At 34.5% G+C, this 17,075-nt stretch overlaps 1 protein-coding gene across 3 annotated transcripts in view; it reads right to left on the reverse strand.

Annotated features, from left to right (window-relative positions):
• LOC129968466 (transmembrane protein 47-like) overlaps positions 1-17,075 on the reverse strand; it is a 63,590-nt gene that overhangs the window by 8,476 nt on the left and 38,039 nt on the right. For all 3 annotated transcript variants that reach the window (XR_008784410.1, XM_056082370.1, XM_056082371.1), the window contains 2 exons: positions 9,306-9,492; positions 4,361-4,510 (listed from right to left, as the gene is read on the reverse strand). Coding sequence is in view for 2 of the 3 variants with exons in the window: in XM_056082370.1 (XP_055938345.1) it covers positions 4,361-4,510; positions 9,306-9,492 (337 nt within the window). In the remaining variant the exon portion in view is untranslated. The remainder of the gene's footprint in view (positions 1-4,360; positions 4,511-9,305; positions 9,493-17,075) is intronic.

The raw sequence follows: 17,075 nt of genomic DNA on the forward strand, positions 1-17,075 counted from the left end.
AAGTGATCATTATAATTAAAAACTAATTCAAATAAATAAATAAATTTAATAAAGAGCAAGCAGAACTTTGAATACAATGAATATAAAAGCTTATTTCAAAATAAACCATGCAAATCACAAATAACAAATGCAAGGCCTTTTTTGAAAAATAAATAGACATTTTTATTGCTCTTTTGATTGAATGCATTGTACAGCAAAAAAGTTTTAAGTAAATTATAGACTTTAAAAAGTATTCACTTACAATAATTTAGAACTCACAGTATGGAAATATTCAAATGAAATAAACACATTCCAGAAATAAATTAATCTACAACAAAATACACCATGAAAATCTGTAACACTAGGAAGAATTTAAAAATATCCCTGTCATTTCAATCTGCATCATTATTGAAATCAAATAATGACGTCAAATCACAACTTTGTTTTGACAAAAAGCAAGTCAGAAAGGAGGGTATTTTTCCCCCTTTCTTTATATATTTGATTAAAATGGTTGCTTTATTTATATGTGAATAAAAGTAAGTATAACAAAAGTAGTTTTTGGATTATAAACTTAACAATTTATTTACATTATTTTATGCTAAACTGTAATAAAGGTCAATCAGCTGAGGTCTTTATTGCTTTACATTTATGTTTTTACTTTTTACGCTCATTTACTTTTTATGCATTTATGCTTTTTACGTTAAATTTATATTATTACTTTACATTATATTCTCCTCTCATGGGCGAATTGTTAATATTTTCCTCTGGTAATTTTTTCTTTATTTTATACTATGCATTGAATTTTTTTCTATTAGTGAGCTATTATTAGTTTTCAGTTGAGTATTTATGATTTTTTTATTTTTTATTTATAGAATTCTGAACTTCTACTGTTTATTACAACAAGATTATATATACATCTAAAACAGATACAAATTATATTTTCTTTCATTTCTTATGCACTCTGTCCATATGCATGCAATCTTCTACAATAACTTTCATTCATTCATCTATAATAATCAAATGAGATATTGCTAACAGAAGCTCTAGATGAGCACATCTTCTTTTAATAATAATAATAATGAATATATATTTTAATTCTAATTTTCAATTCATCAAATAAATTGTTTAACAACTTCATTTTTATAGAAGACATTTTAACATCATTAATAGAAAATTTAAGGGACCAACAAAAAATTTAAATTAAAGATAATGAAATTAATCAAATACTACCACATTAACAATTTATTTAATCTATTACAACTGAATAAAGCTTCATGAACTTCAAAAATATATTTATTTTATTCACTTTAAGAGTTTACAGAATACAATGAAGACCTCAAGCAAAATGTTTTCTTCCCCACTAAGCTGTAGTAAGAAATGCAGCTAAATCCAGTTAACAACGTTTAATAACCATTCAGTTAACCAATAATCGACAAATGAAGTAGAGCAGAACAAAATATGGGGGGGGGGGAATCAATACACTGCTATTCTTTACATTGAATATTTCTATTTTCTGCATTTGATCTTACACTTTTACATTACTGGGTATCCCAAAAATACGTGACAAAAATGAAAATGAGGTAGAGATTTAATGGAAAGTGTGAGTGGTGAAGGCAAACTGTGTAGGTGAGATGGATAGGGGTGTTGTTTAAATCTTAGCTTAAAAAGTCAGCTGTCATGTGATGTGCATACGATGGAGCCGCATCTTCAGCCGGAATGTCATTCATTATCTGGATGCCTCATACTCCTTCTCAAAATTTGGAAGAGTTGGAGTCCTGATGGATTCGGGGTGAAGGGGGAATGTTAAAATATACAAGGTGTAAAAGGAAAATGCATCTCCTCCCCCCCCCAGAATCCAAATATTTATACAACTATGCATGCATCTTTGAATATACATAGTTGAATATTATAATATTATTCACCCATTCAAAACAATTTTTCTTAATAGAATGTATTATTTCTATTAAGAAAAAGCTCGAAAATAATATAAAAAATATATTTCGAAAACATAAGGCTCTCTTTAAAACAAATAATAAAAAACAGTTAGCTAAAGAAAATCTTCTCAACTGCAGCAAAGACTTAAAAATGCGACTGTGTAGGACTAAATGAATTCAAAAGTGATTGCAGAGCTTTATTTTCCTAGAACTCAATCAATATTACAATAATTATTTACAAATAGTTTGAAATGTATCTAAATTTTGTTTCTATTCTGAAAATTATACTGATCTTTCCCACATCAACAGAAAATTCTATTCTATTTTGAGATTTTACTATATATTATTGCGCGTGTGCGTGCGTGCGTATGTGTGTGTGAGTGAGAGAGAGAGAGAGAGAGAGAGCGCTTGTGAGCATGTGCGCGCGTGCGTGCAAACAAAAGAGAAAAATTCAAGTAAGAATACAACAACAAATAATAAAGTAAAAACTGAAATTAAATCTACACCATTTTATGAAAATGTCGCAATCCGTTTGGTGGCCCATTGATTTCACCCCTTGATGATTGATGAGCAATGAATGCATTGATTGCTATGATATACCTTGTTTTAACATTTTGTCACTTCCTGACTCGTTTTATCTGTCAAATCAGAAGTGGCCAAAACATTGCCTTATCAATCTTATCTTATATCTAAATCATAAAAATAGTAGTTCAATAAAAATGACATTTATATCCTTAGTCTGGAAATTCGCATACCAAATTGTATTTAATAATTTTATTAAGTAATTATTTTTGATATTTGACTTATTAACGATTATTTGTGTAATTTAAAAGTTAATTTACTAAAATTATTAATTATTATCACGTATAACTCACATCCTTGGCAGTCCAATTTGTGCAATGTAATAAATTATTTAGTTATATTAAATTTGTTGCAAGGCCACACAAGTCAACTTTATACGGCCCCGCTTTTATTCGAACCGACCCACGGCAGAGTGCATTGGCACCTTAACCAGTAGGCTCGACGTTCATGAGTTTCTTCTGGGACACTGAAAAACCCATCGAGATCGATGAGGGTCATTTGCCCAAACTGCCAGCTGCTACTGGAAATATTCACTAATGCATTTCCAATCCATGTGTCGCTTATATCATTGCATTATTCAATTGTGTTGGTAGTCCCTCTTCTAAACTCTTATTGAAGAAAATGTAACCTTTACTTCCTTTCGATTTTCTCACTTAACGGTTGTTTGCGTTCTCTTTAGGTGCTGAAACATAAGTACAAATTTTTGCAAATTATTTCCATTACAAAATCTGCTTATTTCGGATGCCACCACATTCCAGAGGCCTCCTTTCGTCTTAAGCATCATTATGTATGAAGAGGCATTTTCGGTCTTTTCTCACAGATCAATTCAGTCTAAAATTTATTCATTTTTATTTTCAAGTCAAAACAATATATAAAAGTAATTTTTTTAGCCCGTAGTGTTTCTGCATTATCCCGTTCCCACGAACAGACAGACACTAAGCAAATCGAATTAAAAACTTGACATATGTCTAAACTTCTGGCGATAAAACCATGTATTAATTGTCATCTTTACGACTCGTTGTATATTCAAAGTGGTCATCATTTCTGCTATTTGAATTTTTCTGACTTTTCCCTGATATTTCCAGGGTTTTTGAGAAATGTCTCTACCTTTTTATGGATGCATCTCATATCCTCAAAATGATGTTGTTTTCTTTTATTTTATTTATTTATTGTACAATACGTTCTTAAATATATGTGAAAAATTGTCCTATTTTTTAAACTTAAACCTATTTTTAACTAAAATCAATGTAAAATAAAATTTAAAACTAATCAGTTTTATTTATTGAATTTTAGATAAGCTTCAAATATGTAAAACACTTCACTTTTTTAAAAATATTTTACTTCTTTTTATAATGCTTCTTATAAAGTACCAACAATGCTACATACTTGAAATTTCGATTCCTAAAAAATTTAAATATAAATCTTCCCCAACCTGGTGCACGCATAGAAACGCGGCTGTAAATTATCGATATTCATTAGTTTATAACGATGTTTCTTTCTACTTATTACTAAACAAATTGTCATTTCCGATAAGAATTATCGATTTATAAAAAATTTGTTTTAGAATAAATTTCCCCGACTTTTCCCCTGTCTTCCAGAATTCCCTGAAGATTCAAGGTTTTCTCGGTCACCTTGATGTCAAATTTATTGAATGAAAAATTTCACAGGTTTGGCATGTAAACACTATCCACCAGATTTCATTTTTGATTTTTCATGCTCACACACACGCAAACAAGCATAGTTCTAAGAATATTCTTCTGGACTCGGAGATGCATTCAAATCGGGGCCTGTATAAAGCAGCGGTGGTTTTAATCACCAACCCTTCGTGTGCAAAAAAGAAGGGAAAAAGAACACAGAATACTTACATGCTCCCACCATGACATAAAGAGCGAACCTGTACAGAGTATATTTCCGTGTCGGGTCTTTGCTGCAGAGGCCCATACCTGTCATCACAGTAGCAGCGATATCCAACAGCAGCGTGATAACACACAAAGCAGCAGCCCACTGGATATAAGCTGCAAGGAAAATTTTGTTTTCATTACATTCACTTGCCCCTTTTAAAATTTATAAAAGCAACATTTCGCATTCTCTTTTGCACTCATTTTTTAACAAAAAATCAGAAAACTCCAAAGCAATTCAATAGACGTCATGTTTTATGAATGCATTATTTGTAAGGTTGTTAATATATGTATTACGATCAGAAATTAAGTTATTCAAATAATGTTCATGTTAACTCACTTTGGATAAGTTATTTATGCATAGTATTTATTGTTCAGTCTTCCAAAATTATTGCTATGGCATCTTCATTTTGAGCACTGAGTTTCAGTTATTTCCCATGTTTTGCTATTTAAATGAGATTGAAATTCAATTCTCGAAAGTTTAATTTTTTAAAGAAAGTTTAACTTACATATATAACAACTAACAAGGGGAGGGCACGAGGTTGGAAATGGAGTCCGGGAGGAGATTTAGTATAATGGTAGTATGCATTTAGAATGTTCATTCTTGAAAATATTAAAGCGCAATAGCCAGCCAATTTCGAGAAAACGGCCCTCAAACTTTCAGCTTATATACAAATAGCTTATATACAAATTCATAGCTTATATACAAATAAAGTGACGTCTCTGCCAACTAATATATTCCAACAAAAACTCAATAAGAGTTCATAAAAGTTGAAAATTTTATGGCTTTAACGAATTTATGAATTTTAGAATGCTAAATCATCCTGAGGCGAATAGTATTTCGCCCTCCTCTATATAAGCCTTAGGGCTAGCTCGTTGGGCGTTGTAACTCCCAGTGAAGGGACGCCAGAACAGCGCTCAGCAAAGCTGTCCTGAACAAAGGGATTTCTTCCGCTTGCGGAAAATCCACACTGAATATTTTAGGATACTGCCTAGAATGCAAAGCTCCAGTTCGAAAGTTCGAACCTTATAAAGAAGTTCAAGCTGCCGATGACACCGTGTTATATTATGATGATTCAACTCCGGAATCTAACGTGGAAATCCAAGACAGCACAGGAAACTGGGCAGATAGATCAAATCATATCACAACATCCAACATCTTCACCCCATTAGAAACCATCTCCATCAACCCAACTCCGATCAAAAATTCTACTTCAATTCAACATTCTACTCAAATTCCCAATTCCGATGTCACCATGGCTTCACCAAAATCAGACAAACACGACTCCCAAGATAACTTCACTCTTGTCTCTCCAAGAAAATCAGTAAAAAAGCTTCGCACAGAAGAAAACTTCAACATCAGCACAGAAAATGTATTCTTCCATCTACAAGAAGTAAATGACAACCCAACTAAAACCGCAGCATCAATTAGTCTAGTAATAAAAAAGAACTACAACCTCATTCTTCAAGAAATCAATAGAAAATACCCTGAAACAGAAAACAAGTACCAAAATGGCCATATCCAGATCCTCCCAAAATCAGAAGAATCCAGACAAGAAATTATCAAATTTTACAGATCAAAAAACAAGATTTCATCCTGAACGAAACCCCAGAAGAGAGACCCATCAAGGTTGCCATTAGAGGACTCCCCATCAACTCCAACCCTGACGATATCAAATCAGACCTAGAAACCAACAACATACATATCCAACGAATCAGCGAGATGAAAAACTTCCGATCGAAAACCCTACTATCCCTATTCCTTGCAGAAGTCAGAAAAATAAGCAACTTCAAAAACATCTACAACATAAACCACCTCTGCTTCCTGACCATCAAAACAGAACCCTACAGAAATAAAAGTATTAGAAGATATAAAAGAGATGCAAAATAATCTAAATGACATCAGAGAAATTAAGGAACTCTTCACAGAATTTCCCAACACCTTACAAGTTAAGCAAAAAATAAACAAGAAAAACTACTAATCATCCTAGACGCACTCCTCCTAGAAAAACAAACATCCAACTGACCACGAAAACAAGACTCCTGATTCGTCCACCCCTACAGCTCCTCAGTATTACAAAAGCCGGTGCTCCTTTCCTCCCAACTTCATTCCAAGACCTGGCTCACTCCAGTCTAGACCATGTCGATCTGAACCCAAGTTATTAGTCGATCGGAGATGGCGCCCTCCGAGCGCCGGCACTCCAAATTTTTTCCTTGTGTCGTCAGGTGTTGAATCGTTAAGTTTTCTTTCGCGCTGTGTTCGAGTTCGCTGTTTTCGCTCTGCTGCCGCTCAAAAGCTATCTGTAGCGGCGTTCGTTTACCTGTCTTTGCGGACTGTGTTTACTGTGCGCAGGTCTGTACTTGCGCTGCTAGTAGTTGCTAACTGCTGGATTGATTTCTTTGAATTCCTTCGTAAACTCCTTCTGTAAATACCTGCCTATAACTGTAAATAAATTTGCTTGTGCCGTCTTCGTAAAAAGTCCATTCAATCTGAACCCACTACAGTAAAAAGCTAATAGTAGCTTTCAACGCAAAGTCCCGGGAAATATTTGCAAATATATCGAGTATCATCTTTACTAAATATCCTGACAAATAATTTTATCGAGTTAAGTTTCATGTGAATTATTTTATTTTTATTAACCAACGAATCAATGTTAACATTCATTTCGCCCGCAATCAGCACTTTTTTTCCCAGTGATCTGCATATCCCGACTATGCAAGTAACAAATGAAACGGCGATGCAGGGGTACTTTGTATATCCGCTTTAATTGTCCCAGGAGGAAATTGATCATGTTCATCAAGATCAACGATGCTCCTGATAACACAGCTAAGATTATTCTGATATTCGTCCTTAACTTTTACAGAATAAGAAACTGATACCGATGAATGGTAATTCTTGTAGCATATTTATATACACTTTGAGCCAAAATGACTATAAAAAGTCTCAAATAAAAGCATGTTTTCTTTATCATATTGTATCCAATGTAAGGAAATTGAGCAATATTGCTGCAATAAAAAAAAAATCTCTATCTTGACTTATGTATGGAAGAATTTTTATTCCCCTGTTTTTGTAAACATCAGGCTTAAGACAGTTTATTGTTATTATTTAGAAGCCAAAATTTCTGAGTCTCACTCGGCCGGATTAAATTCTCGTCTTAAATCATTGAATTTTCCTTCAGAGTGCTGTGTGGGACTTATTTTATACTAAATTCAGTGCTCTCTGTAACTTAGTGTAGCAAAAGAATACCAGGCAATGAAGTGAAATCTGGTACAGGAATATCACTGGCAAAGGTCGTTTTTTGGCTTCTAAATCAGGATAATTCCATTCACTTTTTTTTACAAATAAAAATTTTCACAAGACAAAAAATAACAGTGTGGTGATTAGCAGGTTCTTCTCGCACCATTAACATGTAAACCTGCAAGCATTTTTCGTGCATTTGTTAAAATTTGATTCAGACAATCCTGATTGTGGTATAAAATATATAAATAAAGTAGTAATTAAAATCACGTTAATAGTAACAAACGCCATTGAAATATTGAAAATATGCATTATTCCAAAAATTAGAACCAATTCAACAAAATAATAAGTTTTTAAATCAAAAGCCCCAAGAAACTCTAAAGTTATTAAATTTTCCTAGACAAATCAATTTTTTCTATGCAGTTGTAGTGAATAGCATATAAGCCAATTAACAACTACGCTGCACGAGCAATTGCTTTTGTATCGTGGTATGTTACTGGGCTGCGAACCATAAGCTCCCAAATTCTATCCTCGCGCATCTCCATTCGCTACATTGGTGACCTCGGACGATGAACCTTCAACCTTCGTACAGCTGTTGTGGCGCCATCTACCCGCAGCAACCAAAGTCATCAGATTCACTAGACGCAGCAACTACTCACCCACACACGCTCGCCGCAACTCAAATGGGTACAGGCGCATTAGAATCAACAGCTAATATATCACCACTCAACAACCATAATCCTCGTCTCACCGCCGACTCACTGGAGGGAGAGTCTGTAGTGAATAGCATATAAGCCAGTTAACAACTACGCTACCCGAGCAATTGCTTTTGTATCGTGGTCATGTTACTGGACTGCGAACAACAAGGTCCCAGGTTTTATTCCCGCATACCCTAATCCACCACACAGTATAATAAATAAAAGCATATGCATGAAAAAATGCACAATTTTTCCAAATAAGCGCTTAAAACGACAGGCGGGGGAAAAAAACAATTTCTCAACAAAACAAACATATAATTATCAAAGATTATAATTCAAAAAAATTATTACTTTTTTTTTTATTAAAATTATTTTATTTTAAAAGTGCATTTTTCCGCTATTTTTAAGGACATTTTCTTTTTAAAAATTTTTATATAACTTGGATTTGTTTCATGCTTATAAAAATGGAATTTTGTAATTAAGTCTCCATTCACTTCCTGTTGTACAGATGTACATGATTCGATGATACTGTATTATTTCAAAACATTTTCAGAAATTGGTTAGTCAATTAATTTAATTAAATTTTAAATTTATGCGAGTAAAGACTGAATACAATATTCTATAGTATATATATATATATAATAATGAATCATAAACTGACGACTAAGAAGTAGAAAATAATAAAAAAGATTTATCCTTTTTAATACTCTAAAGAAAGTAGTTTTCGAAAAATACTTTTATTAAATTCATCTTGAAGCTCGACCAATATCCTACTTTGAAGACTATCTTAGAGATGGGTCCTGTAATTTTGAATTACGGTCATATGATAAAAACGATATTTCAGCCTCCTCATAACATCGATATACGAAGTTTGACCTGCAACTGATTCAGAAGTATCGGACTAATGCTGTCCTCCCCTCTCCCACCAACACTATGTGATTACAGATCCAATTTTATATAGACATTGGGTGCTTACCAACTTTCCTGGCCGCATAGCATCCAGGCTTGTACGTAAGCTCAAAAGGCAGAGGCTGCATGGCACCGGGGTCTATGCACTGCTCCCATAAACCCTGCCGGAATTTTTCCGCAGTTAACCAATTAGACGATGCCAGGCAGAGTATCATCAACAAGATAACAATCAGGCCACAGATGAAAGCAATCACCTGAAACAAATAAAGGTCGAATTACGTTACACTTACTTTTTCAGCACTGTTCGGAATGGAAATTTTTTTTCATGTCTTTTTTCGTATCTCCACAATTTCATTCTTGATTAAAATAGGAAAATAAGTTATGCCAAATTGCTTCAAATCATATCGAAAAAAATAAGATCAATTATAATAATAATATCAATAATTTCTATTATAAATTATTGATAATTTTTAGAGAACGATACAAAATGTAATAAAGCATCCCGAGTAGAATAACATAAATAAAACGACTTAAAATATCCAGTATTTCCATGGTTAAAGATTTTACAAGAAGTCGAAAAAATATTCCCGACCCAATTCAATGAACTCGATTGCCCTTCAAAAAGAGGAAAAGTGCAAGTGCACTTCATTGTAAAATTCAACATTCGCCAAAGATACTGGACATCCATTTTACGTTAAAGAATTGGAACACCTAACATATTCGTATTACTTTTTATCCATTACAAGATTAATAGCCCGAATTGTTATGATATAATATGATACCACCATTCTTTTAAAACGTGTTGTTGTTGCTGTTTATGGCAATTGTCATTAAGCCGAGTTTTAGCTTCTCTTGTTTCAGTAGCGCCATCTAAGGCCAAGGTCTTAGCTACTCATAAGTCACAACCTTTCTCACGGGCGGACTTCATTCATATATTTCATTCGTTCATCCACAAATCTTCATTTAGACCTGAATCAGAGGACGATCACCTCTGATCCAGCATTCCTAGAGGTATTGTATCGGCTTGGAGGCTTTGTAGCCACGACAGATTTATACGTGCGCCAGCCATCACACACACACGAAGAGTCTTCAGTCGGCGTAGTTCGAACTCACAACCCAAGGGATGCGAATCCAACGTCCTACTAATCAGGCTATCCCAGCCCTCTTTTAAAACATAAAATGTACGAACATAGTGAGTGTCCTTGTTCTGAATCGATCTTGCAATAAGAAGGATGGCTATTACAAAGAGACTAATGCAAGAAAAAAATTTGTGCAAAAGTTAACAGTTCCCCCCCCCCTTTCTTTCTCTATTCTACCAATCTTCTACGGAACAAGCTGGCACACCAGAAGGTTAAGTCGTTGCATGGCGAAATATCGTCCATTTGAATACTGCAAGTTCCCCCTCCGACTGTGCTTTTAAATCAGCATCAAACAAAAACCGACAAGATCCATTTCATTTTTGGCAACAAACGGCACGGTGAAATTGAGACTTTCTTCTACGCAAAAACCACAAACACAAATCAGTTTCTCCAGAAAAACTTCCTCTTGTATGACCCCTCCCTCTCTCCATATCTGACTTACCCACGAGCTCCGAAGTCAATTCCTTTGCCGAGGATCAATCATTCGTGGAGTTGATCCATCAAGCCTGACCACATGGCAAATCGCGCCATTATTGAAATCCGACGATCATTGAAAAAGTATTCGTAATTATTAAGTATAAGAAAATATTTTACTTCTGGTGTACGAAATACAGGAAAAGAAAATCGACGTCCAGATTTGAATGAATTAGAATCTGAACTCAAAAAGAAAGCGAGATAGATGTTTGGTGCGTGGTTTAACACGCATTGCCAAATTTACTTTAAATTAAAGTATTAAACATTTTTACTTAATAAAAACTGCCAGCCATTTAAATAACAAAAATAAATTTTAATTAGAAATTAAATTAACAAATATATATCATGATACATTGGCCGTAATTCCATCTACCAGCACGAGGCAGAAGTTCTGAGCCATCTGGTGAAGAGTCACTCCGTATCCGTTGGAGAGCAAAGTTCATCTCCAAAGGTATGATTGACGCTTATCGCCAACTGGCGAAACAAACAGTCATTTATCGCCTGTTTGGCCGCTGCACACTCCCTCCGCAGTCTCATTGGAAATGGACATAACGACGTGGGGGTCGAACTTGTCGCCCTGTGCGAGTTGTTTTTCTTGCTGGAACGACGATGGATGCCTTAGCTGGAAGTGTCTTGGTACACTCAGTAGTAGAACTTGCTTCTTGCTTGGCTGGTGGTATACTGGAACACTCAGGAGGAATAATAAAAGCAGGTTTCAGACGGTCTATAGAGATGGTATGGGAAGCTCCCTTGATCTCGAGATCAAACGTTTTTTGTCGCCTGACAAGAATTTTGTATGGTCCATCATATGGTGCTTGTAGGGGTTTACGCACACCGTCATGTCTCACAAAAACATGTGAACACACGTTGAGGTGAGGATGCACAAAGATTGTTCTTTGTCCATGACAGGAACTTGGAACTGGTCTCATCGTTGCAAAATGGCGTTTTAAGTCCTCCACGAGTTGCTTGGGTGATGCTTCTCCGGGTGTTGGATCGAAAAATTCTCCCGGTAGTCGCAGAGACTTGCCATATACCAGCTCAGCTGTTGTCGCTTGTAGATCCTCTTTGAAGACGGACCGGAATCCGAGTAACAAGGTGGGCAGTGCTGCAGACCACTGATCGGTGTTGTACGCTTTCAAAGCTGCCTTTAATGGGCGGTGGAACTCTTCGATCAAACCATTGGCCTGAGGATGATAAGGAGAAGATCTGATCCTTTTAATTCCTAGTAGCTGAGAGAGAGCACGGAACAAATCACTCTCAAACTGTCTGCCTTGGTCAGTAGTGATTCTTACATTTGGTGCGTGGTTTAACACGCATTGCCAAATTTACTTTAAATTAAAGTATTAAACATTTTTACTTAATAAAAACTGCCAGCCATTTAAATAACAAAAATAAATTTTAATTAGAAATTAAATTAACAAATATATATCATGATACATTGGCCGTAATTCCATCTACCAGCACGAGGCAGAAGTTCTAAGCCATCTGGTGAAGGCAGGAAGTGAGTCACTCCGTATCCGTTGGAGAGCAAAGTTCATCTCCAAAGGTATGATTGATTGACGCTTATCGCCAACTGGCGAAACAAACAGTCATTTATCGCCTGTTTGGCCGCTGCAGATGGATAAAATTAGTTGTACAGTCTTATCACTAAAATAGTTGATTTCTGTACAAATATGTCAACGTGAACACTATTAGTATATTATTCAGTGATTGTCGAAAACGAAATGAACTATATTATATACGTTAAGATAGATGCAATAAACTGGAGATTGTGTATAATTAAATTATTGGTAATTATAAATAATCATCGGATAAATAACACATAATAGTTTAGCTTAGTTTAATATATAAATGCCCAAATATGAAGCATCATGAAGACTATTTCAGGACGGATCTCGATTTTAAGCACTGATCAGATGACAAGAAATACACCTGAGACAAGTTTCGCGACATATCACAGAGAGAACTTTCGACCACTACGCTGGTTTAACCAGTACCAAGCCCACATACATAACTGATTTTTTTTTTTTATTTTTTTTAACGATTTCATGCTTGGAAGACCCTATGGATGAAGCCGAGTGATTCCAGATTGATTTTATCATTAAGCAACCACGCCTCCCTAGAAATACAAGATTCGGTTTGTATCGCCAAACATACAGATCTGTACGGAATTAGGATTCAATTCGTCAAAAGAATGATTACTTATCACTTAGTTATTCATATGCATGTGTTTGCGGTAACTCAGAAAAGCAATAATCTGGAGTAAGTTTAGTCTTCAAAGATGACAACTATAGTTTTTCGTTAAACTTTTGACTCAATCGGTCACTAGGAAAAGGTTCTGTTCCAAAATGCATACTCGATGCACTTCCAACGTTAATTAAAATGTGAAATTCGTGTTGAGAACACACTGTCAGAGCGGTGTTCACAGGAGTTGAATTAGCGGTACATATATATCAGTACAAGGAGATGAAATCGAAAAAGAGGCTACTGATGTAACAGGAAGAGGTCAATGTCACATCGATCCAAAGAAATACCGGTTTCTACACAGTTCTATCTCTTACTCTGAGTGAAAGAAAAATTTCCCAATCCAAATGCATTGAAATGGGCAGAGACCGCTACTCAAGCGAACTTTACTGAAAACTATTTAAAGGACTTAAGAAGTAGATGAACAACGAAAGAAGCAAGATGCTCTGCACGATTCCTTTCTTTAAGAATTTATATAGATTGTAAGACGTATTGCTTAAAAACAATAATCCGCATCAAACACGTTCAGGGAGAGGAAAAAAATAATATATAATTATTTATCCTCTCTTATATAAGAAGAAACGTTTAAAAAAAATTCGACCTTTGGATTAATTTCACGTTTCAAGTGTTCTTAAGACCTAAAAACATATTTAAAATAATCTCTCTTGGCGAATAAGTTATCTCAAAAGAGAGGAGATTTATAATGATTTTCGAAATAAACTGCATATTTTTATCACATTTTGAAAAACCGGTTTTAAAAAAAAGGTTGTTTTTTTTTCATCCGTCAGATACAGAAAACTGCGTAAGTATTGCATATAAAAAATAAACTAAAACACTTTTTTTAAAACACACTTTTATTCATAATCTAAAAAGTATATTATATATATATATTTCATTTAAATATTTGCTACTTTTTAGTCTTCCATTTATAATTCTTTATTATAAATTTTACAATCAATTACAGAATCAGAATATAACTATCTTTCAATCGTTTAACTGATAATTAAATTCTGAAAATATTAAGCATTTTACTGCCATGCAGAATAAATAAGTGCACAAAATTTCAGAAATGTATTCTTAGGAAGTAATAGAAAAATCAATTCTAATAATTCAATGTAATCAATAAAAAATTATTCTAAAACTTAAACTCTTTTATTTTTAACCTCTTTGAGGATGTTACAAGGAGCAACAGAGATTTAAGATTAATACTTTTTGGGTCATAGATTGCAGAGCTTTAATTACAGACACTTTTTTCTATGCACTTATAGTAAGTAGCATCAAAGCTCTGAAACGATGTGTGTCCAAAAGAACGATCATTTAAAAAAAAAAAAATGTCGAAATCGAAACCCTGGAAATGCGGTGACGCAGGTCCAGACGACATCCGCTTGAAGAACAATGAGCTTCGTGTCGGGTGACGCAAAATGAGATCGCCACAACAGTCGGGAGATGACACTTGACACATTCTCTCTGTCCTCTCTGTGGAAGTCCCGTCACGCCCACGCAACGGCCGGGAACCGAGATCACGTGACGCTGGGAAATGTTCGTTTGCAGCTAATAAAGTTATACCTGTGCCCCTTAAAATGCAGTTTGGGACATGAGGTAGCAAAAAGTGAATTTTTAAACATTTGTACACAAAAACTACGTAATAAAATCGCCTGTGAAATGTTTCTACTACCAAGGTTGCCCTACCTGTCGTTTCCACTTGGCATTTATCCCGCGATTCCATCGCTACACTGCAAAAGGTTCATGAGCCACGCAAATCTGATCGTCAACGAGTGCAACCCTTCCCAACTTTTACATTACTCCATACAGAAAGGGCAATCAGCGGGTGACTAGAGTTTGCGATGTATTCCACCCCGGATATTGGAGAGTACACGGATCGGAGAGTACATACTTCATACCATTTCTTATGATGCATTGGTAGTGATTGCAATCTGCATCCTACTGAAAATGCCTCCATTCTGTCGGTTGTTTGCGGCTCTTGTTAGAATGTAATTCAATAGAAGAACATGCTTTTCTTAAAATTATAGAAGAAGTCAATAGTGAGTTGAAAGCATATGTCAGTCACAGGTGGCACGTTGCTTAACGCCAAATAATTGGATTAAGCATTACACGAGACACCCGGAAATGTTTTACACTTATAAAAATCAATAAGCAAGATATGCCTTCTCAATATTTTTCATTCAATAAAGTTCCTTTTCTTTTTAGCAAATGAAGTGAATGCAACAAAGAATGGCATTCATACCACTGACGTCACCTACGGTAATTGCACAAGTTTTTGTGATTTATGATAATAATCATTTTTGGGCAACACAAAACAAAATCCACTCTCACAACCGACGATTTATGAAGAAGATAACGGATTTATGGCACAGTACGTTATTCTAATCTATACTACTACTAGCCGCCTTTGGCGACCAGTCGGTTCGCCAATCTTAATGTTCGTTTAAATTTTAATAATTAAATAGGTTGAACCGGAGTTTAACCCCCTTCTTTGCCAAGTTGCGATAACGCGCCAAAGCTGGTAATCTTTATTATGCACTATAATTGAACATCTGCTCCTTTGCTTTTGAACATTTCGCAAGACCGTTGTTGGCGATTTTTAAAAATTGCGCCAAGCAAGGGGTTAAACTCCGGTCGTACCATTAAATATTTTACGCAATTCCAACTTTAATAGATTCTTCATCAAAATATTTTTAAACTTCAGATTTTGAGAGTTATATAATTCACTGATAATATCATAAAGGCCTTCAGTCATAACGTAATATGTATCTCTCTATTTTTCTGTTACCTCTCGTAGAATTTATGCTTTAAATTAAAGTGTAAATGATTAATCTGCAATTAATATAATAAAATTTTTTACTGAAACAAAGCATTTTTTTTAATAACATGATTACTGATAACAGAGTCACTGAGCGTTTAAACTTTATGGGCACTAAAGAATATCTTTCTTAATTTATGTAATATCTCAAGAATTTGTCAACAAAATTTTCTCAGATTCATCATGAACAGATCGATTAATTAACAATGTTTCATTTTAAATGCATCAAACACTAAGAAAATAAAAAGAATCGTTTAAAATAATCGGTCTAAAACAGGTTTAAAAAAACTACTTAAAAAACGATTTACTTAAAACTATAAGCATATACAAAAAAATATAACTAACATAAATACAATTTACTTACAAAAGCATGCAACTAACCTAAAAATAATTTAAATCATCCGTTGATAATGGTTGTCATGTCAACAATCAGAACACAATGCGCATGCGTGAATTTTCTTCGCCAGTTACGGTAACGCAAATGCTTGGAATTTTTCTACGCCAGTTGGGGTAACGCTATGCAGATTAGACATTTTTAATTTCCTTTATTCTGTGTTATTTTAATTCAAAAGTACTTCAGAATGAATCTGAAACATGGATTAATTAACAATGTTTAATTTTAAATGCATAAAACATTAAGAAAATAAACAGAATCGTTTGAAATAATCGGCCGAAAAATGTTAACCCTAGCCTCATTACTGTTGGGAGGGAAAAAAAATGAAGCCTAACTCATTTGGCGGTGGGGAAAATGGAAGATTTTTTAGCGGGAAAGTTAGTTTTTAATTAATAATTAAAATTCTAATTAAAAACTCAAAAAAAGGGACCCCAGGTGCACATTCCCGACTTCTAAGGTATACATGTACCAAATTTGGTAGCTGTATGTCAAATGACCTGGCCTGTAGAGCGCCAACACAGACACACACACACACACACACACACACATTGAGCTTTATTTATAAGTATAGATTATAAATGTGAAAGTTTGGATGGATGGATGGATGTTTGTCAGTCAATCACGCCAGAACGGGATTGGATGAAATTTAGCACAGAGATAGATTATAGTCTGGAATAGGACATAGGCTACTAATTATACCGGTTAATTGAGTAGTTAATTTTTTATTAATTAAAAACTAATTTTCCCGCCAAAATCTGAGGCCAA

This window comes from Argiope bruennichi, chromosome 5 (assembly GCF_947563725.1).
Source record: "Argiope bruennichi chromosome 5, qqArgBrue1.1, whole genome shotgun sequence".
Classification (NCBI taxonomy): Eukaryota; Metazoa; Arthropoda; class Arachnida; order Araneae; family Araneidae; genus Argiope; species Argiope bruennichi.